This window comes from Poecilia latipinna, unplaced genomic scaffold (genome assembly GCF_001443285.1).
Source record: "Poecilia latipinna isolate Pla-1442-1.1 unplaced genomic scaffold, P_latipinna-1.0 Scaffold243, whole genome shotgun sequence".
Classification (NCBI taxonomy): Eukaryota; Metazoa; Chordata; class Actinopteri; order Cyprinodontiformes; family Poeciliidae; genus Poecilia; species Poecilia latipinna.
The window spans coordinates 356794-375810 of NW_015112859.1; the positions used below are offsets into that span (position 1 = coordinate 356794).

Sequence of the window (19017 nt, forward strand, 5' to 3'; positions counted from 1 at the left end):
AGGTAACAGACTGGGCTTGGCTGGGGTTGCTAGGTAACGGGCAGTGCCTTCTGATTTGTGATGTTACGTTCTAGAGGTTTTTGAAACGGCTCATTTTCCAGACACCACGAAGAAATATAAACTTATTGACAAATAAAACACACGTCGGTGGTTATTTCTAAGCAGTTTTTCTGTTTTAAGAAGCAGTGAAAACCCAAATGGAAAAATGAAAACATGCAAAATGTGAATTTTGCAAAAAACACCCTTTAAAGACCAAAATCTATTTCTTTGATTCTGAATTAATTTATGTTTTCTATGTGTTTTCTTCTTTTCTTTCTAACTACTATCATTTATTTTGTTCTTTCCCTGTTTTAAAATGCTATATAAATGAACAAAGTGAGCACTGAACTTGTTAAAGCTAAAAAGCCAATAAGTTATTGGAGCAGCATGAGGTTATTTTGACTTTTGAACAGATCCAGACTGCATATTATCCCAGAAATTACTCTTAGACAGCAAAGAAAAAAGCTTGGATGCTTATCCAATGTTGTTTTTTGTTAAAAAATGCAGATTTCTGAATAAAACAAAAGGTCAAGAAAATGTTAACGAGCGAGGTTGCACAGAACACTCTCTCCTGGTGAGAAACCCTAAATGTCAGGTTTGTTTACGTCCAAACCTCCGTCGGCCACATTTTTAAAAAGTCAGCGGTTTAATTTATGAATTAAGATGGGAACTTATGGACAGGAAGGACCAAAGTTGTACCGTTTTCCCCTCAGAGCGTCCAGAACTCGCTGTGACAGATTTCCCGGCTTTCTGCTGACTCAGCCGGACGGCGGGCTCATGCATTAAACATTCGAGCCGTTAACAGCCTGCAGTCCGTCCCTCAGTCTGTCTGTCTGTCCAGTTAGACCTCCCCCCTGCTGTCATAAAGATGAATAACTACTGTTATCTAAATGAGGGTAAGAGAGACAACGCTGCAGGAACTGATGACACAAAACGTTTGCAAAAGAAATCAGAGACAAAAAGGGAAAATTAAACAGAGGGATTTTAAAAAACATGAGTGGAGTGGAATAAAAAGAGAAGTCATTCACTGGCAGGGGACAGAGCGATGGCTACATTAGCCCTTCTTTTCGTAATGAGTCCCACATTGATCCAGCCTTAAGGGCTATTAGTTTTAATGGAAATGCCTAAGAGGTGTGAAACTACAGTACATCTGAGTATAACAGAAATGTTAAACTCTGTTGGTCTGGGTATTTTACATGAACAACTGATGTGAGGAGGTGAAAAATGACCATAATCTGCAGCGGGGGGAGCAATTTTAGGCAAAAAATAAACACACCTCTTCATCAGAGGTGATTGAAGAGCACTTTTAAAGAGGGCAAAATTCACTTTTTGAAAGTTTTTATGTTTCCATTTGAGTCTCAACTCAAAACAAACCAAGCGCTTAAAAAAGAAACACATGCAGTCATTTTATGGCAAAAGCTTAGTGTCTTTTTTGGTGTCTGGAAAAGGAGCTGTTTCAAAAACCTCCTGGTTATTAAGTCACAATCGAGCATTACCTAGCAACCCCAGCCTAGCCCAGTCCGTCACCTAGCAACCAAAAGCAGATCTCCAGAACGTTTGATCAGCTGGTTTTACCACTGTATGCGCTGTACAATGGCTGCTGGAAAAAACAAGTGTTTAGTTGGTGACTTACCATTCAAAAACCACTTAATGCATTGTTGTTGGTTGTGCAGGAGGCTCCACTTCAGCTTATCAAAGTTCTACTGTTGTTTAATTGCACAATTGTTTGCAGCCATTTTCTCTTGTGAGCGTAAAAGTTGAGGTCAGAACTGACCAGATTAAAATCGTTTTATCTAATAGTGATTCAAAGAAGCATAAAATGTCATTATCATGAATTATCATGAATGCTGTAAAAGTCGGATACAATGTGTACGATGTCCATTTAGCTCCACATGTGGAAATGGGACAATTCAAACTTTTTGGGGTAAAAAGATCAAAATTGGGGAGTGTGCTGTGGAGGCGCAGGGGTTAAGCACAACCCACATATNGNGGCCTTTGTCCTCGACGCAGCTGTCGCAGGTTCGATTCCCAGCCTTGGTGACCTTTGCTGCATGTCTGCCCTCTTCTCTCAGTACCCACTTTCCTGTCAATTAACTATCAAATAAAGGCCACTAGAGGCAAAAAAATCTTTAAAAAAAAAGATCAAAATTGGGCAGCTCAGACTTCCATGAAAAAGTCCAATGCAGGTCGAATTTGGGCAAAAAAAAGGGAATTGGGTTGCATTTCCCTGCTTGTTGTATTTTGCCACAGACAAAAGAGAGATCCTTCAACCGCTAAAATCTGGCTCTACTCCATTTCTGTTCATATTTTAAGAAAAAAGTTGCCATCAGTGTCCTTTTCTGAAGTTTTTGAGTCAGTTCCGTGGTGTAGCGCCCCTGCAGATGGGGAGGGGAACAGGTTTTTCAAATGGTTTGGTTCATTTGACAGAGCAGTGTGAAAGTGAACTGCAACGGCTGAAAATGTAACAAAAGTTGCAACTTTGTCCCCAGTCCTGCTCCAACACACTTGGATCAAATGGTTGAATTAAATGTCCAGGGCAGACGCCTGGAAAGGAGCTGGTGATCCGAGCAACGCCTGTAAAAGCACAGTAGCTCTACAGGACTGAAGTTGAGCTCAAATCTCATAGCTCTCACCTTGGCGAAGCGTCTGTTATACTGGGCCACCACTGTGGGATCGGGACAGTCCAGTTTCCTGATGATCTCAAAGCTCTGGTTGAGCTGAGTGAAGATGTCCACCACTGAACTGGAGAACAGAACGTGCTCCGATGTCTGCTGGAACTGCAGGAAGAGCCAGAAGACCACACATTTCTTTAAGTGCAGACAAACAGCTGCTCCACATCTGAGACAATCTAATCGCTGCACTTATGGTATTGAGTGTCGCTATACAGGAAGGCATCAGATGGACTAATTGTACCCAGATAATTAGAGAGTCAAATTTCTGGCTTCTGCTGTTGGTTCCTTTCAGTTCTCACAGCAAAAACACAAAATATTACCAATTTTTGGTCCAGATTCTAGTGCAAATCTCTTAATACTCTGGAAAAAAGACACAACTAACTTACAAGTAACTTTTCAGCAAGATATTTTAGCTTGTTTTAAGTAAACAATTCTTTACTATTGATAAAAAAGTACTGGTTTCGTTGGTAGATTATTTCACCTGTAATGTTTTGTAAGTAAGTGAAATAATCTACTAACAAGACTGGAAGTTTTTAATCAATATTAAAGAACTACTGACTTAAAACAAGCTCTTGTCCCTTTCAGAAAAATTACTTGTAAGCTACTTTTTTCTTATTTGATGATATTTTCTCTGGAAACTAGGCCAAAAATACTTGGTAAGATTTTGAGTTTTTGCAGTGCTCTAACTCTTAAAACATCTCAAAGAGACTGACGAGATCAATGACATAAAAATGGCATCATATTATTTCACTAAAAGTATTTTTGCTACATTATTATTTAAAGATGGAGAAATCTGATATGAAAAACATGTCTATTAATTTAAAAGAGGTTTAATATATACATTTTTATGAAATAGTTCTTAGTAATTAGTGTCATTTGGTAATTATAAATCAAAGCAAGTGAAAATCACACGTGGAGTCCCTCAGGGCTCCGTTCTCAGTCAGCTTTTGTTCAGCATCTACACAATCTGACCAGCTCAGATTATGAAGTGTCACATAATCTCTTTAATATATATTGTATGTGCAGATGACGTACAGTTTTATATTTCTGTCACCACTTGAACCAGACATATATAAACCAAATAAAAAGACACATTTTTCCCTCACCGTCTGAAGTTAAACCTGTTTTGTTTTAGGTAAGTTAGAATTACCCAAATTACTTGTATTTCTTAAATGTCAGAAAACTCAGCAAGAACATATTTTTTAGATTTAGTATTGGATCAATTTATTTGATGTGTATTGACCATTGATGATTGCACCCTATAAAATGTAATGTTTGCTCTCTAATTAGTGACTCTATGTTGTTTGATTTACCTTGTTGCTGAAATGTGTGATACAAATAAACTTTATTGATTCATAATGGGTTCAACAAAACAAATCAAACCCTAAAGTGATCAGTGTTAAACTGTAGCTTCCAGGAGCCTCTTGATGCCAAAAGGCTCTGAACATAAAGTGCAGCTTCTGAACATACCAACAGCTCAACAGACTTGTCCATCATCCTGTAAAACTGGGCTCTAGGTGGCCAAAAGAAGCGCCGGCTGAACCCGAATCAATAAAACGATCCAGGAGGGAGTCTGTGACCTCGAGGTCATCAGACAGACGCTGTAAATTAACTGCTTCTGTTCTGCTGCTGCGCTCAGGGTCCAATTCAACAATCTGATAAGAAACTCTGAAGAAGACAGTCTCAGTGTGGGTCCAGCTGCCGGAGGCAACAAGAGCCAAAACTAACGGGTTTGGTGTGAAAACTGGATCTGCCTTCAGGAAAATGTCCTGGAAGATCCTGCTTTTTATCCCCTCTTTAGATTTTTATTTTCATCCATCCCTGTCTGTCGTATGTTCGTCTTTACACACCAGCTTCAAACATAATTTAACTTTACAAATAAAAAACTGAGAGCATTTTGAACTACAACAAGCTTAATTTTCTAAAGAACATTTAACACTGGAGCTGGAATACATGTTAAATATCAGGAAACAGAACATCCAAAACAACAGCAATTAAAATGGATTATGAAATTTCTGTAACCAATAATATAAATTCAGCTTAGACAGGGACAACAGGCAAAAGAGGCAGACAGTGCTGCAGTTTACAGCGTTTTGCCAACTTTTCAACGGCATTAAAAGGGGAGCATCTCTTTAACAAGTGTTGTTCTAACGAATATTATAATTTTAATTTATCATTCAATTGATTGATTTATTGTTTAAGAACATTTAACACTGGAGCATCACCGCATTGAGTTTTGCAGTAAGAAGCGACATGCATGAGATCAACCTTGTGGTTCAGTTAAAAGTTTTTAATTATTTTTTGTTGTTTTTTGTTAAATGAAAACTCACCCCTTCTCTCTTGTCTCTCTCTAGAGCTCCGGACATGAACTCCATCGACACCTCCTCGTTCTCGGCCAACCAGGCCAGAACAAACTGGAGGAACCACCTGCAAAAACGCAGACAGAACAAATGAAAGACTTCTCACCACCTGTACTAATAAAGATGTCCTGAAGAACAGGGGGAACCTTCCCAAGCTACCATCAGGCAGAACGATCACGTCAAGTCGGAAAAAGGTTGGTCCACTGAAAGAAAATCATGACGCTGCAATGCTATTTAGCTAAAATGGACATATTACGCAAAATTCACATTTTTATACTTCCATCTGGGTTTTTACTGCTTCTAATATCAACGCAAATGCTTAAGAAACCCCACAAAGTCGGTTTTGGCAATAAGTTTATGTTTTTTAGAGTCCAGGAAGTGAACCATTTTAGAAAACCCCGGAGTGTGAATGTGCCGTTACCTAGCAACCCCAGCAGAATTCCACCCGTCACCTAGCAACTCAATCTGAGCTCCAGCTCTTGTGGTCAGCTGGTTTTACTAACGCATGTCATGTACAATGGCTGCTGGAAAAGACAAGTGTTTTGTTGCCTTTCAGAAACCATTTGCAAAATTCACATTTTACACGTTTTTATTACTTTGATTTGGGTTTCAAACTGCTTATAAAAACAGTTTAACTGCATAAAAAAACCAAAAAAAAAACCCATCCAGATATTTTGTTTTCAGTAATGCGTTAATGTTTTTTGGTTTCTGGAAAATGAGTCGCTTCAAAATTTTCCGAATGTAACATCACAAAAAAATGTCTGAACATGATTTTTAAACGCCCATAATCCTAACCTATTCAAGAATAAGAGGACATCTTTAATGTCGTACTCTTCACCAGTCTAAAGTTGTTGTTGAAATGGCTAGAGACTTTAGCACTGTGTGACATCTGTTATTCAGTAGATCAGTATTTCCTGTAGCTTGGGAAGGAGCACTGATAGAAGTGTAGAAAGACAAAAGTTAGTAGAGCAAACATTTGCTGAGTTCAGGGTGAATTCAAACCCATAACCATCTTGTAGCGAGGCAGCAGCAGCGCTAACAGCCGCGCCTCTGTGTAGCTCGACACGCAGCACATTGGGGACAAATTAAACAATCGATCAAAAATCGATGGGGAGGAGCTTCCCTTTGAAATAGGGGGAGAGGAAGAGCGTCTTACGCAGAGTATTCAGGCACAGCGTCTGCGAAGGCGGGCAGCTCCTTCACGTACTCGTTGTACAGCCACTTGACTTTGAAGTGCAGGTTCATGTAGTCTGAAGACTTACACAGCTTATGGTTCTCATGCTCTGTGAAAGAAAAACAAAAATTATACAGATTAAACAAAGAAAACAGCATGAAGCTGCAGCATAAGACCTGTTTTTATCAGAACAAATCAAATGAACCCCTTCAGACCTGACGTGATATTTCTGGGATTTTGTCATTTCAGTGATTTCTGTTACTGACTAGATTCTTATTAATATTGCATTGCTCTGAAAGGGGAGGAGACAGTGTCTATTTTCCATCAAAAATATAAATTTAAGTTCATGGTAGCCTATCAAAATTGCTCTTGTGATTTTATATATTTTCAGTGATATTATGTGAAGTTATTTTGAATAACGGCGGATAAACGATTTTAGTGTAATGTTAAGTTGTTAGCACATTTAGCAGCGAGTACATGAGGTTGACTGACAGCGCTAAGACCTGCCTCCTGGCTCTGATTGGCTGTTTTTGGTCAGGAGCGATACATTTCTTCAGACAGTGATAATGGCTTTGGGAGAAGGTGGAGATCGATCTTTTCACAGATTATCTGTGTCATGGTGACAGTTTTAACAAATATGTAAAAAACAGTATTTTTAAATAAAGGTTCATACTGCAGCTTTAATTCACACACCCTAACTTTAATTCATATTTAGGACATAACTTTAGTCCCTACAAGGCTTAGTTTCCACTGAGCAGTATGACACAGGTTGGTGCTTCAGTACGACATTTTGTCTGTTTCCATTGTAAAAGCGGCATTTTTGTGGAAAAAAAAATGAGAAATGCTAAAACACACCCAACCACACACGCACGCACGCACGCACGCACACGAACACACACACACACACACACACACACACACACACACACACACACACACACACACACAGAAAGTCTTACCAGCATAAAAATCAACTCTGCGGATGTGAAATGTGGCAGGAGCTGAGATGGCAACAGAACAATGAGTGAAGCAGAGAGAGTTCAGAGAGCGAGAAGAAAGCGTGATGCGTTAACAAACAGAGGAGGATGAATTTATAAAATAACACTGATGTCACACAAATCCAGAACCAGGATAAAAAAAATATCACTGTTTATGAATGATCTAATACTTCAGGATAAAACATTTTGCAGGATTTCTACAAGTCTCAGTAGAGCTACAGTGAAAGAGTTTTTTATTTGTAAACAATGTAGCTTGAGGAAAGTTTGAGAAAACACAGAAAGGTTTCATTCAGTCAGATTAAATATATGTCTTCTTGTAGTTTCAACCCATTTCAGAGGCACTTTCACCGTGGCCACATGTTGCTGCATGCTGTCAGTTAGCTGCTAGCTGTTAGCATGACAGCTAAGACAACCTAAAAATCTCTACTGCTCATTAAAAAAGGATTAACAATAAACACCTGAAATGAGTTGGTAACTAGAGGAAGGCCACAAATCTTAATTTCTAAGCTAACGCTGTTGTTAGCAGCTAGCTACAAAGATTAGCATGTCAGTCTGTCAGATAAACAAATACTACTAGTGCGCTAACCCAGTTAGCATTGACTTCTTAAGCTCTCAGAGTGACTTTCCAAAGAGATTTAACCCTAAATATTCTGAATATAAGGTTTATTTTTCTTAATTTATTTTTATTCAATCTTTATTTAAACAGATTTTCTATGATGGCTTATTAGAGCCAATGTACATAGAAAAAAACACATTACATCTCCACCAAATAACTTGGAAATTTTGAGATTAATCTCAGAAATCTTCTAGAAAAAACAAGGAAGTTAAGAAATTGATAGGAAAAAAAAATCTGAAATTTTGATATGCTCAGAAATTTGAAAAAAAAAAAGAAAAAAAAAAAGACTTTCTGAGCTGAAACAGAAGTTTTTTTTTTTTTACATATTTAATTGGAATCCCATTAAGAAAGGAATAACAATATTTAATGCTAGTTTGGGTGAAGCATGTTAACAACATTGTATGATGATACCCTGAATATGTTGCATAGAAATAGAAACAATGATTAATGCACTATAATATAAACACCTATTGACTATCAGCTACATTGCCTCTAATCTCACCATTGTTCCAGCGATAGTGATCAACTTTATCCAAAACTGAAGAAAATGATGAAGAAGAATGAGAAGAGAGTTGATGGCGAGGATTTAGAGGCTGGATGGAGATAGTACCAACCGCTCAACGTGTTTTTACCTTCCAGAGCGTATTTCATGTCCTGAGCAAAGAGAGTCCACATGACCTCAGCGCTGACTTTACCCACGTTCAGTTCCTGAGGAAATCTGAAAGGGTCGGAAAGGAACAGCTAAATATTGACACGTCTAAATGTGAAAAACTGAAGTAGTTTTAGTGAATCTGTTTTCTTTTTGGTTCCTGTGCTCTGAATAGTGTGTATGTGCTGGGAATTCACAGCGTCCCGCTGACCAGGACAGGGAATGCTGCTTTTACTGTGTTTCTTTATTTATGCCATATTTCGGCATTGACTGCCTTTCTGGGAATATAAAAGTCTCTACATAAGAATCAGACAGAAGTCAAATTCTTCAAGCATCCAGCATGCCGACATGAGTAACTCATCAACAGAGCAGACAGCAGAGCAGAAGATAAAATCATTTTTTGTCATCATTGCTGCCATATTTGAGTTACAAAATAATAATCTAAAGACTTCTGATGTTGTCTGGTGGACAAACTTTCTCAATAAAAAGTTGAAGTGAATGTCAGAAAAATAAAATTTTTTACTAAATGTCATGCAATTAAATCTTGATTTGCTAATTTGAAGTGACAATAAAGAAATTGAATTTACATTGATGATGAAAGTGAGTGTAAGTCTGTTCAGGTGAGTGAAATAAAGTAGATGTGCTAATCAAAGCGGTCGGTACTGACTGGTTGATGACGGGCGCGTATGAGTTTTTATCTTCCTCGATGATGGACACGATCAGCGTGATGAGCTTCGGCCAGAAGTCCAGGTTCTGGATGCTCGGGCCTTGCTCTTCAGGCTGACTCTCCTCTTTTTTCTCATCTTCTTCTTCCTCCTCCTCTTCGTCCTCCTCCTCTTCACCATCCTCTGCTTCTCCCTCAGTTTTCTCCTTTTTTTTCTTCTTCTTTTCCTGCTCAGGCTGCAACAGAAAAATCAATTTGAAAAAATTAGAGTAGCTGACAAAAAAGAAGACTTTGTGCAATCTTTGTTAAGATCAATCAATCAATCAATCAAATTTTATTTGTATAGCACATTTCAGCAGCATGGCATTTCAACGTGCTTTACATAATTAAAATAAAAACAGCATGTGAGAAAGAGAAAGAGATTTAAAAATGAAGAAAAAAGATTAAACGTTTGGTTAATTTATGCACAATAAAAAGACAGAAAAACAGGTTTCCACTCATTAACAGACACATATTTCAGAGCAAAGTTATAAAATATTCAGAGGCACTGATGGTGACTCTTATTAGTCCATTAGTTTGTGCAGCAGCATCCGTGAGAATACATTTTACTTCACATAATAATCCTTAAATGCATTTAGAAATATTGAAATCCATCAGAAAATTTTCCAAAACCACTGGAGGTCGTGAAAGTGTTTTATTTAATCTGACAATGTAGACAAAAAGGAACAAATTAAGGATTAAAACAGATAATATTGTGGATTATCTTTTTTTCTTTCATTCTATTATATTTTATTTGTATATTTGATCTTTGTGGTAGAGAAGATATCTGTGATCATAAAAAATACTATCATTAAAATATTAATGAAACTCTATAAGTCTGATTTATTTTTATTTTAGCAGCTGCACAACCTTCTGGGTCGCATTAAGAGTTGTTCAGAGCGCTAACGGATCACAGATGTGAGTAAATGAAGCTGATTGATCAGGAGCTGCAGACAGACTCGCCTGTGGGCCGGCGGGCTGGAACTGGCGGCTGAAGAGCTCCAGACAGTTGTTGAAGATGTATTCGTAGGTGGAGTTCAGGCAGGCCTTGACGCAGTCCCGGACCACGCTGGCGGCTCTGGGCGGACTCGGCAGCTCCAGCACCTGAACGTCAGCAGCCAGTGAGCGGGAGGAGGGGCAGCAGCGAACAGAACCAACAGAAACACTTCATGAAACATCATGGTGTTAAAACCACATGGAGGCCCAGGCCTGTCATGATCACTAATGTTGGTGGAGGATAAATTGCTCATATTTGTTTGCTTAACTTCACTACAAAATTCAGTGTCATGTTCCTTTGTGCTCCATCTAATTCATTCACAGCATGAAGCTCCATAAGTTGGATGTTTTTCTGTCACCTTCATCCTGAAGAAGGTGATGCTGGTGAGAAGATCTACCGTCGATTTCAGGTCGCTGAGTCGAGCCTTGTTGCTGGCCGGGAAGTTATTCTGCATCAAAAACACACAACATCTCCGGATATCACATTTTATTTAACACTAAAAACTAACATCTTTAAACTTTTTATAACTGGTAGAGGATAAGATTTATTACTCCAACAAAACTTTAAATCGCCCTTAAATACACTTTGTTGTACATTTGGAATCTCCAGGATTGCAGAAAAGTTTCATTTATCGTCTCTTGGTGCCATGTAGAAATCTTTGTTTTGATTTGGGTCATATTTTTCAACCCATTCAGATTTCTCTATTCCCTATTACGCTATTTGAACAATGACATCAAAGCATTTCCTGCAGAAGAACTAAATAAAGTTTTGGACATCCAGCTAACATGTCCTGCAAATCCTAAAGACTTAGAAACAACAGACACAGCAAGCCAATAACATTAAATGACAACAAACTTTATTTTAGACATTCATTTTGACGTTTCTATAGAAAAATTTGTAGTTTCCATTTTCATATAGATAATTTGCATTCTTTTCCCAGGAAATATTTTCCTTTCTTGCATTAAAACCACTTATTTTCAAATGCTGACGATGCCAAAAGCTTCCACTCACTCTGTACGTGGAGAGGTCGATTCTCAGAGAGTTGTGCAGCTGATCCAGGAGCTTCACAAAACGATCCCTCTGTTGGAGCAAAACCAAGAGAATCACAGAAATGTTTAACGGATTCTTAGAGTTGTTCAGACTGCAAGGAAAATCCATGCGTGAGAAACACTGCAGAAATGCAAAAACAGAAAATATCATGAAAGAAAATGTGCAAAATGCAATTCAAATGTAATATTCAGATTATGCTGCGTAGAGATTACAAATAACTCTTTCCTCAATAGACGGGTAACTTCCTTTATTCAGTTATTTTTACTGAAAGAATCTTAAACTCACAACACTGAACAGCTGCTACCGATAATTTGCAAAGTTAATGTGTAATCAAACACCAGGCAGAAGATTAATTATAAGCAATCAACTTATTTCCACGAGCAAACAGTAAGAAACTGTTAGAAACTCCATTAGATGGAAGCTAATAAAGCAACAGCATCAGTTACTCACACTATTAATGATGCACATCTTTATTTATGATACTATCTCAGTATCACTAACAGGCTATACACATATTCATTGTTTCAGATGTAAATAATGCTTAATGCCAGATATACCTTAACTTATAAAGGTACAATACTGGTGGGGTCCAAAACTGCAGATTACTTTTAATAAAGTTCAAATTTAACGAGTATATGAAAAGTTTTGCCATTTTGGGGAAATCTAACCCACAATTGTATTAATGTTCTATAGGTTTTACCATGTATGTGTGTTCATTATTGTCTCTGTGTTCATTATTGTTACAAATGTGTTGCTGTACTGGTTCATTCCTTTTAGCTTATTAGTTTATTGAATTTATTTCTGTTAGATTATTAACAGGCCTTTTTCCTTTTTGCTTTGTAGATAATTTAAGTTCACTTTGTCTTTATTAAAGCCTGAACTTTAACATGTTATCTTTGATTACTTAACTACATAGATTAATCTCCATGGCAACCATTCAGCTGCGCAAATGCCAGGGTGGAGCTAGCTCCGCCTACAAGGCTCAGCTCCACCCCCACTCAGCTCCCCCAGCACCAATTAGTGAAAACCTGGTGGACTCATTACATTCTTTTTATTATCACTTTTTTTTTTATTGTTGAATAAATATTGTGTTTATCTACTGAAGAATTTAGCAACAAAAATGGTTTTTGATTTGAAAATGTTAATGATACATAGTTTCAGATTAATATGCAATGACATACCCTGCAATTAACTTGATTAAAAATTTCGATCGAGTCCTGTCTTTGCTCTTGGGTCTTTTCAAACCCTAAATATGACACATAAATCAATATTTATTCTGTTCAATTCACTTGTACTACTGCATCTCACTTACAAAATGGAGCAATTAGGACTGCTCTGTTTCTGTGCGAAAGACACAAACTCACAGCTTTTAGGATCACAAACATTGAAGCTAGTTTATTTACTTGAAGATAATATCAAAAAATGTTCCGATTATGGTTTTGCCATTTGAAAGCAGATTGATCTCACTTTAAAAATCAGGCGTACAGGAGCTGCTGGATCCTCTAACTCGGCTCTCTCATCTGAATTATGGCCAGCAGCGGTATCCCCAATGCTTATTTTTATCCACTTTCTTCCACATTGCATTGGCTGCACAAATGTATCTGCATGGCACGGGGAAGACAGAACCTGCTGCTTGGAGGGAGAGTTATCTGCTGCGGAGGGAGTCACGACTTGGACAACAAAATGAGGAACCAGACTGGGTTTTATCTCAGATTACTGCAAAGCTGGGCTTCCACTCTCACTTCTTATGATCTGACTGGTTACAAGACATGGAAAAGATTCCCAAAATGCAGCATTTTTATTATGCAACCATTTAAAATTACGTTTGACGTCTGCCTTTATACTGTCAGAAAAGTGGAAACTAATGTTTGTAGGCATACTAAGAAAGTTTCTGTGCTTAAAAATAAAAAAATCCTTGTATTTTTACAAAAAATGTGATAATCCTGAGAGTTTTGTTTTTTGTTATGGCTCTGGAGCGTCCCATGTAGGCAGGAGCAACACAGACAAAGAGGGAGAAGCGCAGAGCGTGCAGAACGGCTTTGTGAGTCACGTCTGTCATGACAAAAAATAATAAAAAATAGAAGGAAAATACACACCAACTAACAACTGCAAAGAAATTAAGTTGTATTCTACTCAACCATGTGCCACTCCTCTTAAAGGGACGGTATCATGTAAAATCAACTTTTCTTTTAGCTTCACATCATGTTTTATATAAAATATACCTGGAGTGTTGCTTTGACTCTTTCATGCATGTTTGAGAAATCCTCTAATCTCCATGGGAATCAACTGTGTAAAACGCCTGGGTGGACCAAGCCTCGCCTTAGAGGATGAAGCTCCTCCCCCACTCAGCTCCTTCAGACTAGCCAGCAGCAATTAGCAAACACCTGGTGACACTGTGCATCTACTGACTCATCATAAGACCCAATTCTTAGGTAAAAACGTTGATAAATGATTAATAGAGGAGCCATGTTGTGATGACTTTCTGAAGGCGGAGAATCAGAAAGAGCAGGAGCTTCTTAAAGAGACAGAGACCCAACTTCAAGGCATTGAAATGTGGAGTCAAATTTTCTTTAAGTCATATTTATAACAACTGAAGGTAATGTAGTTATTAATTGTGCTATAATATGGCTCTGTGTGGCTGGGATAAAAACATAATACTGCCACTTTAAAATCTTACCTTAACTAATCTATGAATCTGTCCAGATTTTGGACGCAAGATGGTTTTGGACAAACAGAGAAATTGACTTTATTTTGCATATTTGGGTGGTTTAAAAGCATTTACTGTCTCTATAATTGTGTTTTTGTCCTTCGTTGACAAACATAATAAAAATGTCAAGTTTCTTAGCTTTCCAGTTAGATATAATACGTATATATGAACCCCAAAACTTCAAAAGGTTTTCTTCAACTGAAATATTTTTAAAGCACTAATTTCTTCACACAGCTTTAGGAAGCTTTCAGATAACAGATAATACGGAGTCTGTATAATGCAAACCTATTTTTGCTTTTGAGAAACAAAAACATCAGAGAAAGAGAATCCAGTGGGATAAATGTTATTTTTTATAAGGAGCGACAGAGAAGAGAAACTGCAACTTCATTAGGAAATCAGAATGTAACCATTAAATGAGACAAAACCGAGACAGAAAATAAAACGGACTCCCTGCTGTCTCTGGTATTTTATCTGCGGTCAAAGATAAAAAATATATGGACAAGAAATATGGGATCTATTATTCTGAGAAAATTATAGGCTTGAAAACATGTTTTTGTACCTTCAGTGAGAGAAATCCTGAGCAATTCAACTGAGAGTTTCATTTGAAACTATTTCATCAAAGTATTGTTTAAACAGAGCAAATTTTTAATCACAAATTATATTTATTTTCTTAATTCCTAATCTAGCATGAGACTATGTTCTGGTCTGGGTTCTGATTGGCCGATTCCCAGAATATATTTATGCGTAAAGGTTTTCCACGACAGCAGAAAGCAACAAAAGTTGAAAATTTTTCCAATTCTCTTGTGTTTTGTTGCTAACCCACATGCTAACATCATCAGAAAGGGTTGGGGACACGAAATTAGAAGAAAAAATATATCTTATGCGCCTCTTGTCCCCTGAACAAGTTTGACATAATTAAAAATAAAAGCAGTTATACGTGGATCTTGCTTTTCCTTTTTGTTACACGTGTTTTCGTCAAGAATGTATGTATTTTGTTTTTCAACAAAGATTTGTAAAAGGAAAATATAAAACAAAGCAAAGACATTTCTTGACAAAAACACATCTGTAAAGAAAAGCCAAAAGAAAATATACACATTTAATGAAAACACGTGTCTAAGGAAATCGCAAAAAAGAAATACATTTCTTGAAGAAAATGCATATATAAGGAAATAGAAAAACTAAATATTTACATTTCTTGACAAAAATGCCTGTGTAACTAAAAGGAAAAACAAAATATTTAAATTTCTGCTTTTATATTTAATTATGTCACTTCTGGTCCTCCGTACAATAAAGGCTGACTTGTATTTACTACTAAAATATTTGGGAATTTTCCACTAATGATATTAACAATTCACTGGTTACCTCCATTAGGTTTGTTTTCACCCTCGTTAATTAATAAACAACCAATCACTGAGCTAATTCAGGATGAAAAACGTTGCAATGCATCATTTTATTCTACTATTTCATAATAACTAAGACATTTCCACCTATTAAAGCCTATAAGTTGACCAGATGGGAGGGAAACAGCTTACTGGAACATTTTAGTCAGGAGAACCTAATGAGACAAACAAACTAACCAGCAGGGCTTATTATTGAGCTGACAATCCAAAAACACTCCTACACCATTTCTCATTATGAGAGCGGACCTGTCTGCTTCCTCTGACCCGTTAAAGCAGAACCGAGCAGGACAGGAGAAACTGTCACGATTGGCAGAAAACCCTGGAGCCATTAAGTCCGGCCGAATTGTCATGCCTGCCTGCGGTTCCCAAAATGGCCACCGGTCCGATTTAGACCAACACACGCGGTTCAGAACCACCAAGTCTCACAGGAAGTGACAAAGTAAGGATGAAAAATAGATCCAATATGAAAATGAACCTGCTGGAACTGTGCAGGTTACTTTAACAAACTGTAATGTTCAGAATAAAACAATTCATCTGTAACGACGGTTTATTCTTTGTTCCTCATTCAGAAAAAGAAATGTGATTTTTTTTCCATTCTGGAATTTGTCTCATTTCACTGAAAAATATCAAGTATTTGTATAATTTATAATCTAGAAACTGTGGCATGTGCACAAACTCAAACTTAGAGAAAAACTTAGATAATTAGCAGAAAAGACATAAAGTCATAAATTTACACACAAAAAAAGTTGTTTTAATGAGAGCAAAGCTTTGATGTTATGACTTTATTCTCATATTATTTAGACTTTACTGTTACAGGACTTTTCTCATTTCATTAACACTTTATTTTGGTAATCTTATGACTTGTCAAATAATAAAAAATGCTACTCTCGTATTTTTACTCCTTTCTTCTGATAATATCTTGGCTTTATTCTACAATCATTACGACTTTTTTTTTCTAGTTTTTTTAAAAGTCTTGTTCTGTTAATATTATGATTTTTTTTCTCAAATTGGAAAAACTTTTTTCATGAATTATAATGACTTTTTTGTACAACTTTTTTCAAAATACAAACATGGAGAATCTATCAAACAAGCTTGTCAAACAAGATGGCCGCCTCGGGCGCTCTGACATCACTGAACTATTGAAATCTAATGAGTGTATTAGTGAAAAAAAAATCCAGAACTTAAAAAAATGTAATCTTAAAAAATGTGAATATTCGATAAAATGGATGCACATCTTAATTTGAATCCATTGTCACATTATTTTGACAATCTACAAAACTTTCTCTCTAAAAAAAGCCAAAAAGAAAAGCTTTTAATGCTTCCACGTTTTAAATAAACCACAAATAATACATTGAGTACATAAATTAACCAGCACAAATGTTCCATGTTTCACCTCTCTCTCAGTTTTTGTCACTAATTTCTCTCCAATTTAATAAACACTAGCAATATTTTGACACTTTTCCAAACGGACTGACAGCTCGACTCGGCGTCCCGTGAGGAAAACAACAGAAATGCTGCGTTTGTTTCCCCGTGACTGCGGCGGCCACTCACCCCAAAGTTGGAGGCGGCGAATCTGGCGGGAGCGGAGACGTTTGTGGAGGCAGTGGGGTGGGCGTAGAAGGCATTGATGTTGGCCAGCAGGGTGCTCATCACTGCCGGCACTCCTGACAGCATGTACTTAGACGACAGGCAGGAGAAATGCCTGGAGGGGTGGAGGAAAACAGTCAACGTTTCTGAATGGCAAAGAAATAAACAACCTTATTTTTCCACAGGGTAACTACAACCAACGGAAAGCACGGCTTTATTTCGGTTTGTCGGATTGGGGGATTCAGAATAAAGCAGGGAAGAAAAACCTGCTGAGTCATGCTAGAGCCGGGCGTTCTTTGGTTGCCATGGCAATTCCAGACTTTTCTAAGAAGCAGCAAAGCAGAAACCTCTGGAGGTGTAAAAATTAAATTAAGATTTTTTTACTACCAGATCTAATTTCCAGTTTTTATTTCTCGCTTTTTTTTAATTAAATTACAAATGACAGAAAGAAAATGTAAAAAGTGTTTTTTATTCCAAACATTCCTTATGCGAGTTTAACAACAAAGTATTCGCTTACTTAATCAAATCGATTCATCACCCAGTCCTAGCGACAACTTAGGTTTGTGTAGGCCATACTAATATAACTGTTATTTAATTACGATAAAATAGTTATACTCCTAGCAGGGGAAAAAAATCTATTTCAATAAAAAAAAAAAAACCTTCTAAAAATCAGAAGAAAAAAAATAAATTTTAATGAGATAATATCCATGCTTAATGAGAAAAACCTTGGATAATTAATTTCTTATTTTTTTGTGTTTGAGTTAACTACAACTTCATTCTCTTTCAGTAAAACCTTTGTGTTTCAACCCCAGTTTTAAGTTAGCATTAGCTTCTTTGTTTTCTCAACAGCTCCTTTTCCACTGGGGTGAAGTCTGGTTCAGCTTTAATTCATCTAATTCTGGGATTATTGATGAAATTATATCAGCTTGCATTTGCTCACATCACCGGTGCGCTCTGAGTCTTTCTCTCCATCTGATCACACGGAGGGGGAAAACGCAGCAGGTCATACGTTCTCATTACACGAGATAAACTGATTTGCATTCTGTTTATAGTTCATGAAAACCTCGCTAACCTCACTGACCCCGCACACAAACACACACGCACGCACACGCACACACACACACACGCACACACACGCACACAGAGCTGCTCAGAAACAATAATATGAAGCGTTTCCTGATTTAATTGAGCTAAAATCCAGGACTAATTGGTGAACTGCACCAAGCAGCTAGCTTACGTCATGGCCTGGTAGATGGACTCCACGCCATAGCGCATCGCAAACTCGTCCACAATTTCCTGCTGAACTTCGTCAAAGTAGACTTTCCACGCGTCGTCGCCCTGAGCGGACGGGATCTTCACCATCCCGCCTCCCTCGATGTCCGTCGAGTAGTGAAACATGTTCTGAAAGAAAACAAAACTCAAAGAATTAGAAGCTAGTTTGGTGATATAAAGTTGCATTTCGATTTTAGCTCAAGTCAAACTCAATTAAGTTTATTTATATTACATAAATTAACTACAACATATTTTACATCGCACTCTGCTGCTTCCCAACGTTTACATTCACATTCGAAAATGTCTGCTAACAGATGTGCAATTATGCAACAGCTCATCTTCGAAAAGCAGAAGTGGAGCCTCCTGGACAACCAACATATTCTCATAGATCAATAAACATTAAATTATAATTAACATTTAACACTGGAATTGGAAGACATTTTAAATACCTAAAAATAAATAAACAACAGAAACAACAAATAAAATAAATTTTGAAGGTCAATTTTGTTTAAATTGACTATTTGAGAGCAAAGAACCAGACTGAAGATTTTTATCATCCAGTTTTTGGTAGAAGGTGAAAATCAATAAATCATGCAAATGGAAATCATGCTAGCTTTAATTTATGAAGCGACTGATTGATTGATTGATTTATTGATTTATTGCGACAGGCCAACGTGGGCTGTTTTCAGAAGCAGCAGAGACTGAAACAGAAATACAAAAATGTGCAAACTATGATTTTAAAAAATTTGAATTTGATCGAAGCTCTTTCAGATTCTGAGTCAGTAACCCTGAT

At 37.1% G+C, this 19017-nt stretch overlaps 1 protein-coding gene across 1 annotated transcript in view; it reads right to left on the minus strand.

Moving 5' to 3' along the window:
* Positions 1-19017, minus strand: part of LOC106947472 (uncharacterized) — a 146982-nt gene that overhangs the window by 17870 nt on the left and 110095 nt on the right. Inside the window, exons 22-31 of the mRNA XM_015032488.1 lie at positions 18190-18353; positions 16917-17067; positions 11220-11288; positions 10567-10656; positions 10187-10315; positions 9176-9306; positions 8492-8577; positions 6228-6354; positions 5042-5138; positions 2673-2816 (exon numbers count right to left, since the gene is read on the minus strand). Coding sequence (XP_014887974.1) covers positions 2673-2816; positions 5042-5138; positions 6228-6354; positions 8492-8577; positions 9176-9306; positions 10187-10315; positions 10567-10656; positions 11220-11288; positions 16917-17067; positions 18190-18353 — 1188 coding nt within the window. The remainder of the gene's footprint in view (positions 1-2672; positions 2817-5041; positions 5139-6227; positions 6355-8491; positions 8578-9175; positions 9307-10186; positions 10316-10566; positions 10657-11219; positions 11289-16916; positions 17068-18189; positions 18354-19017) is intronic.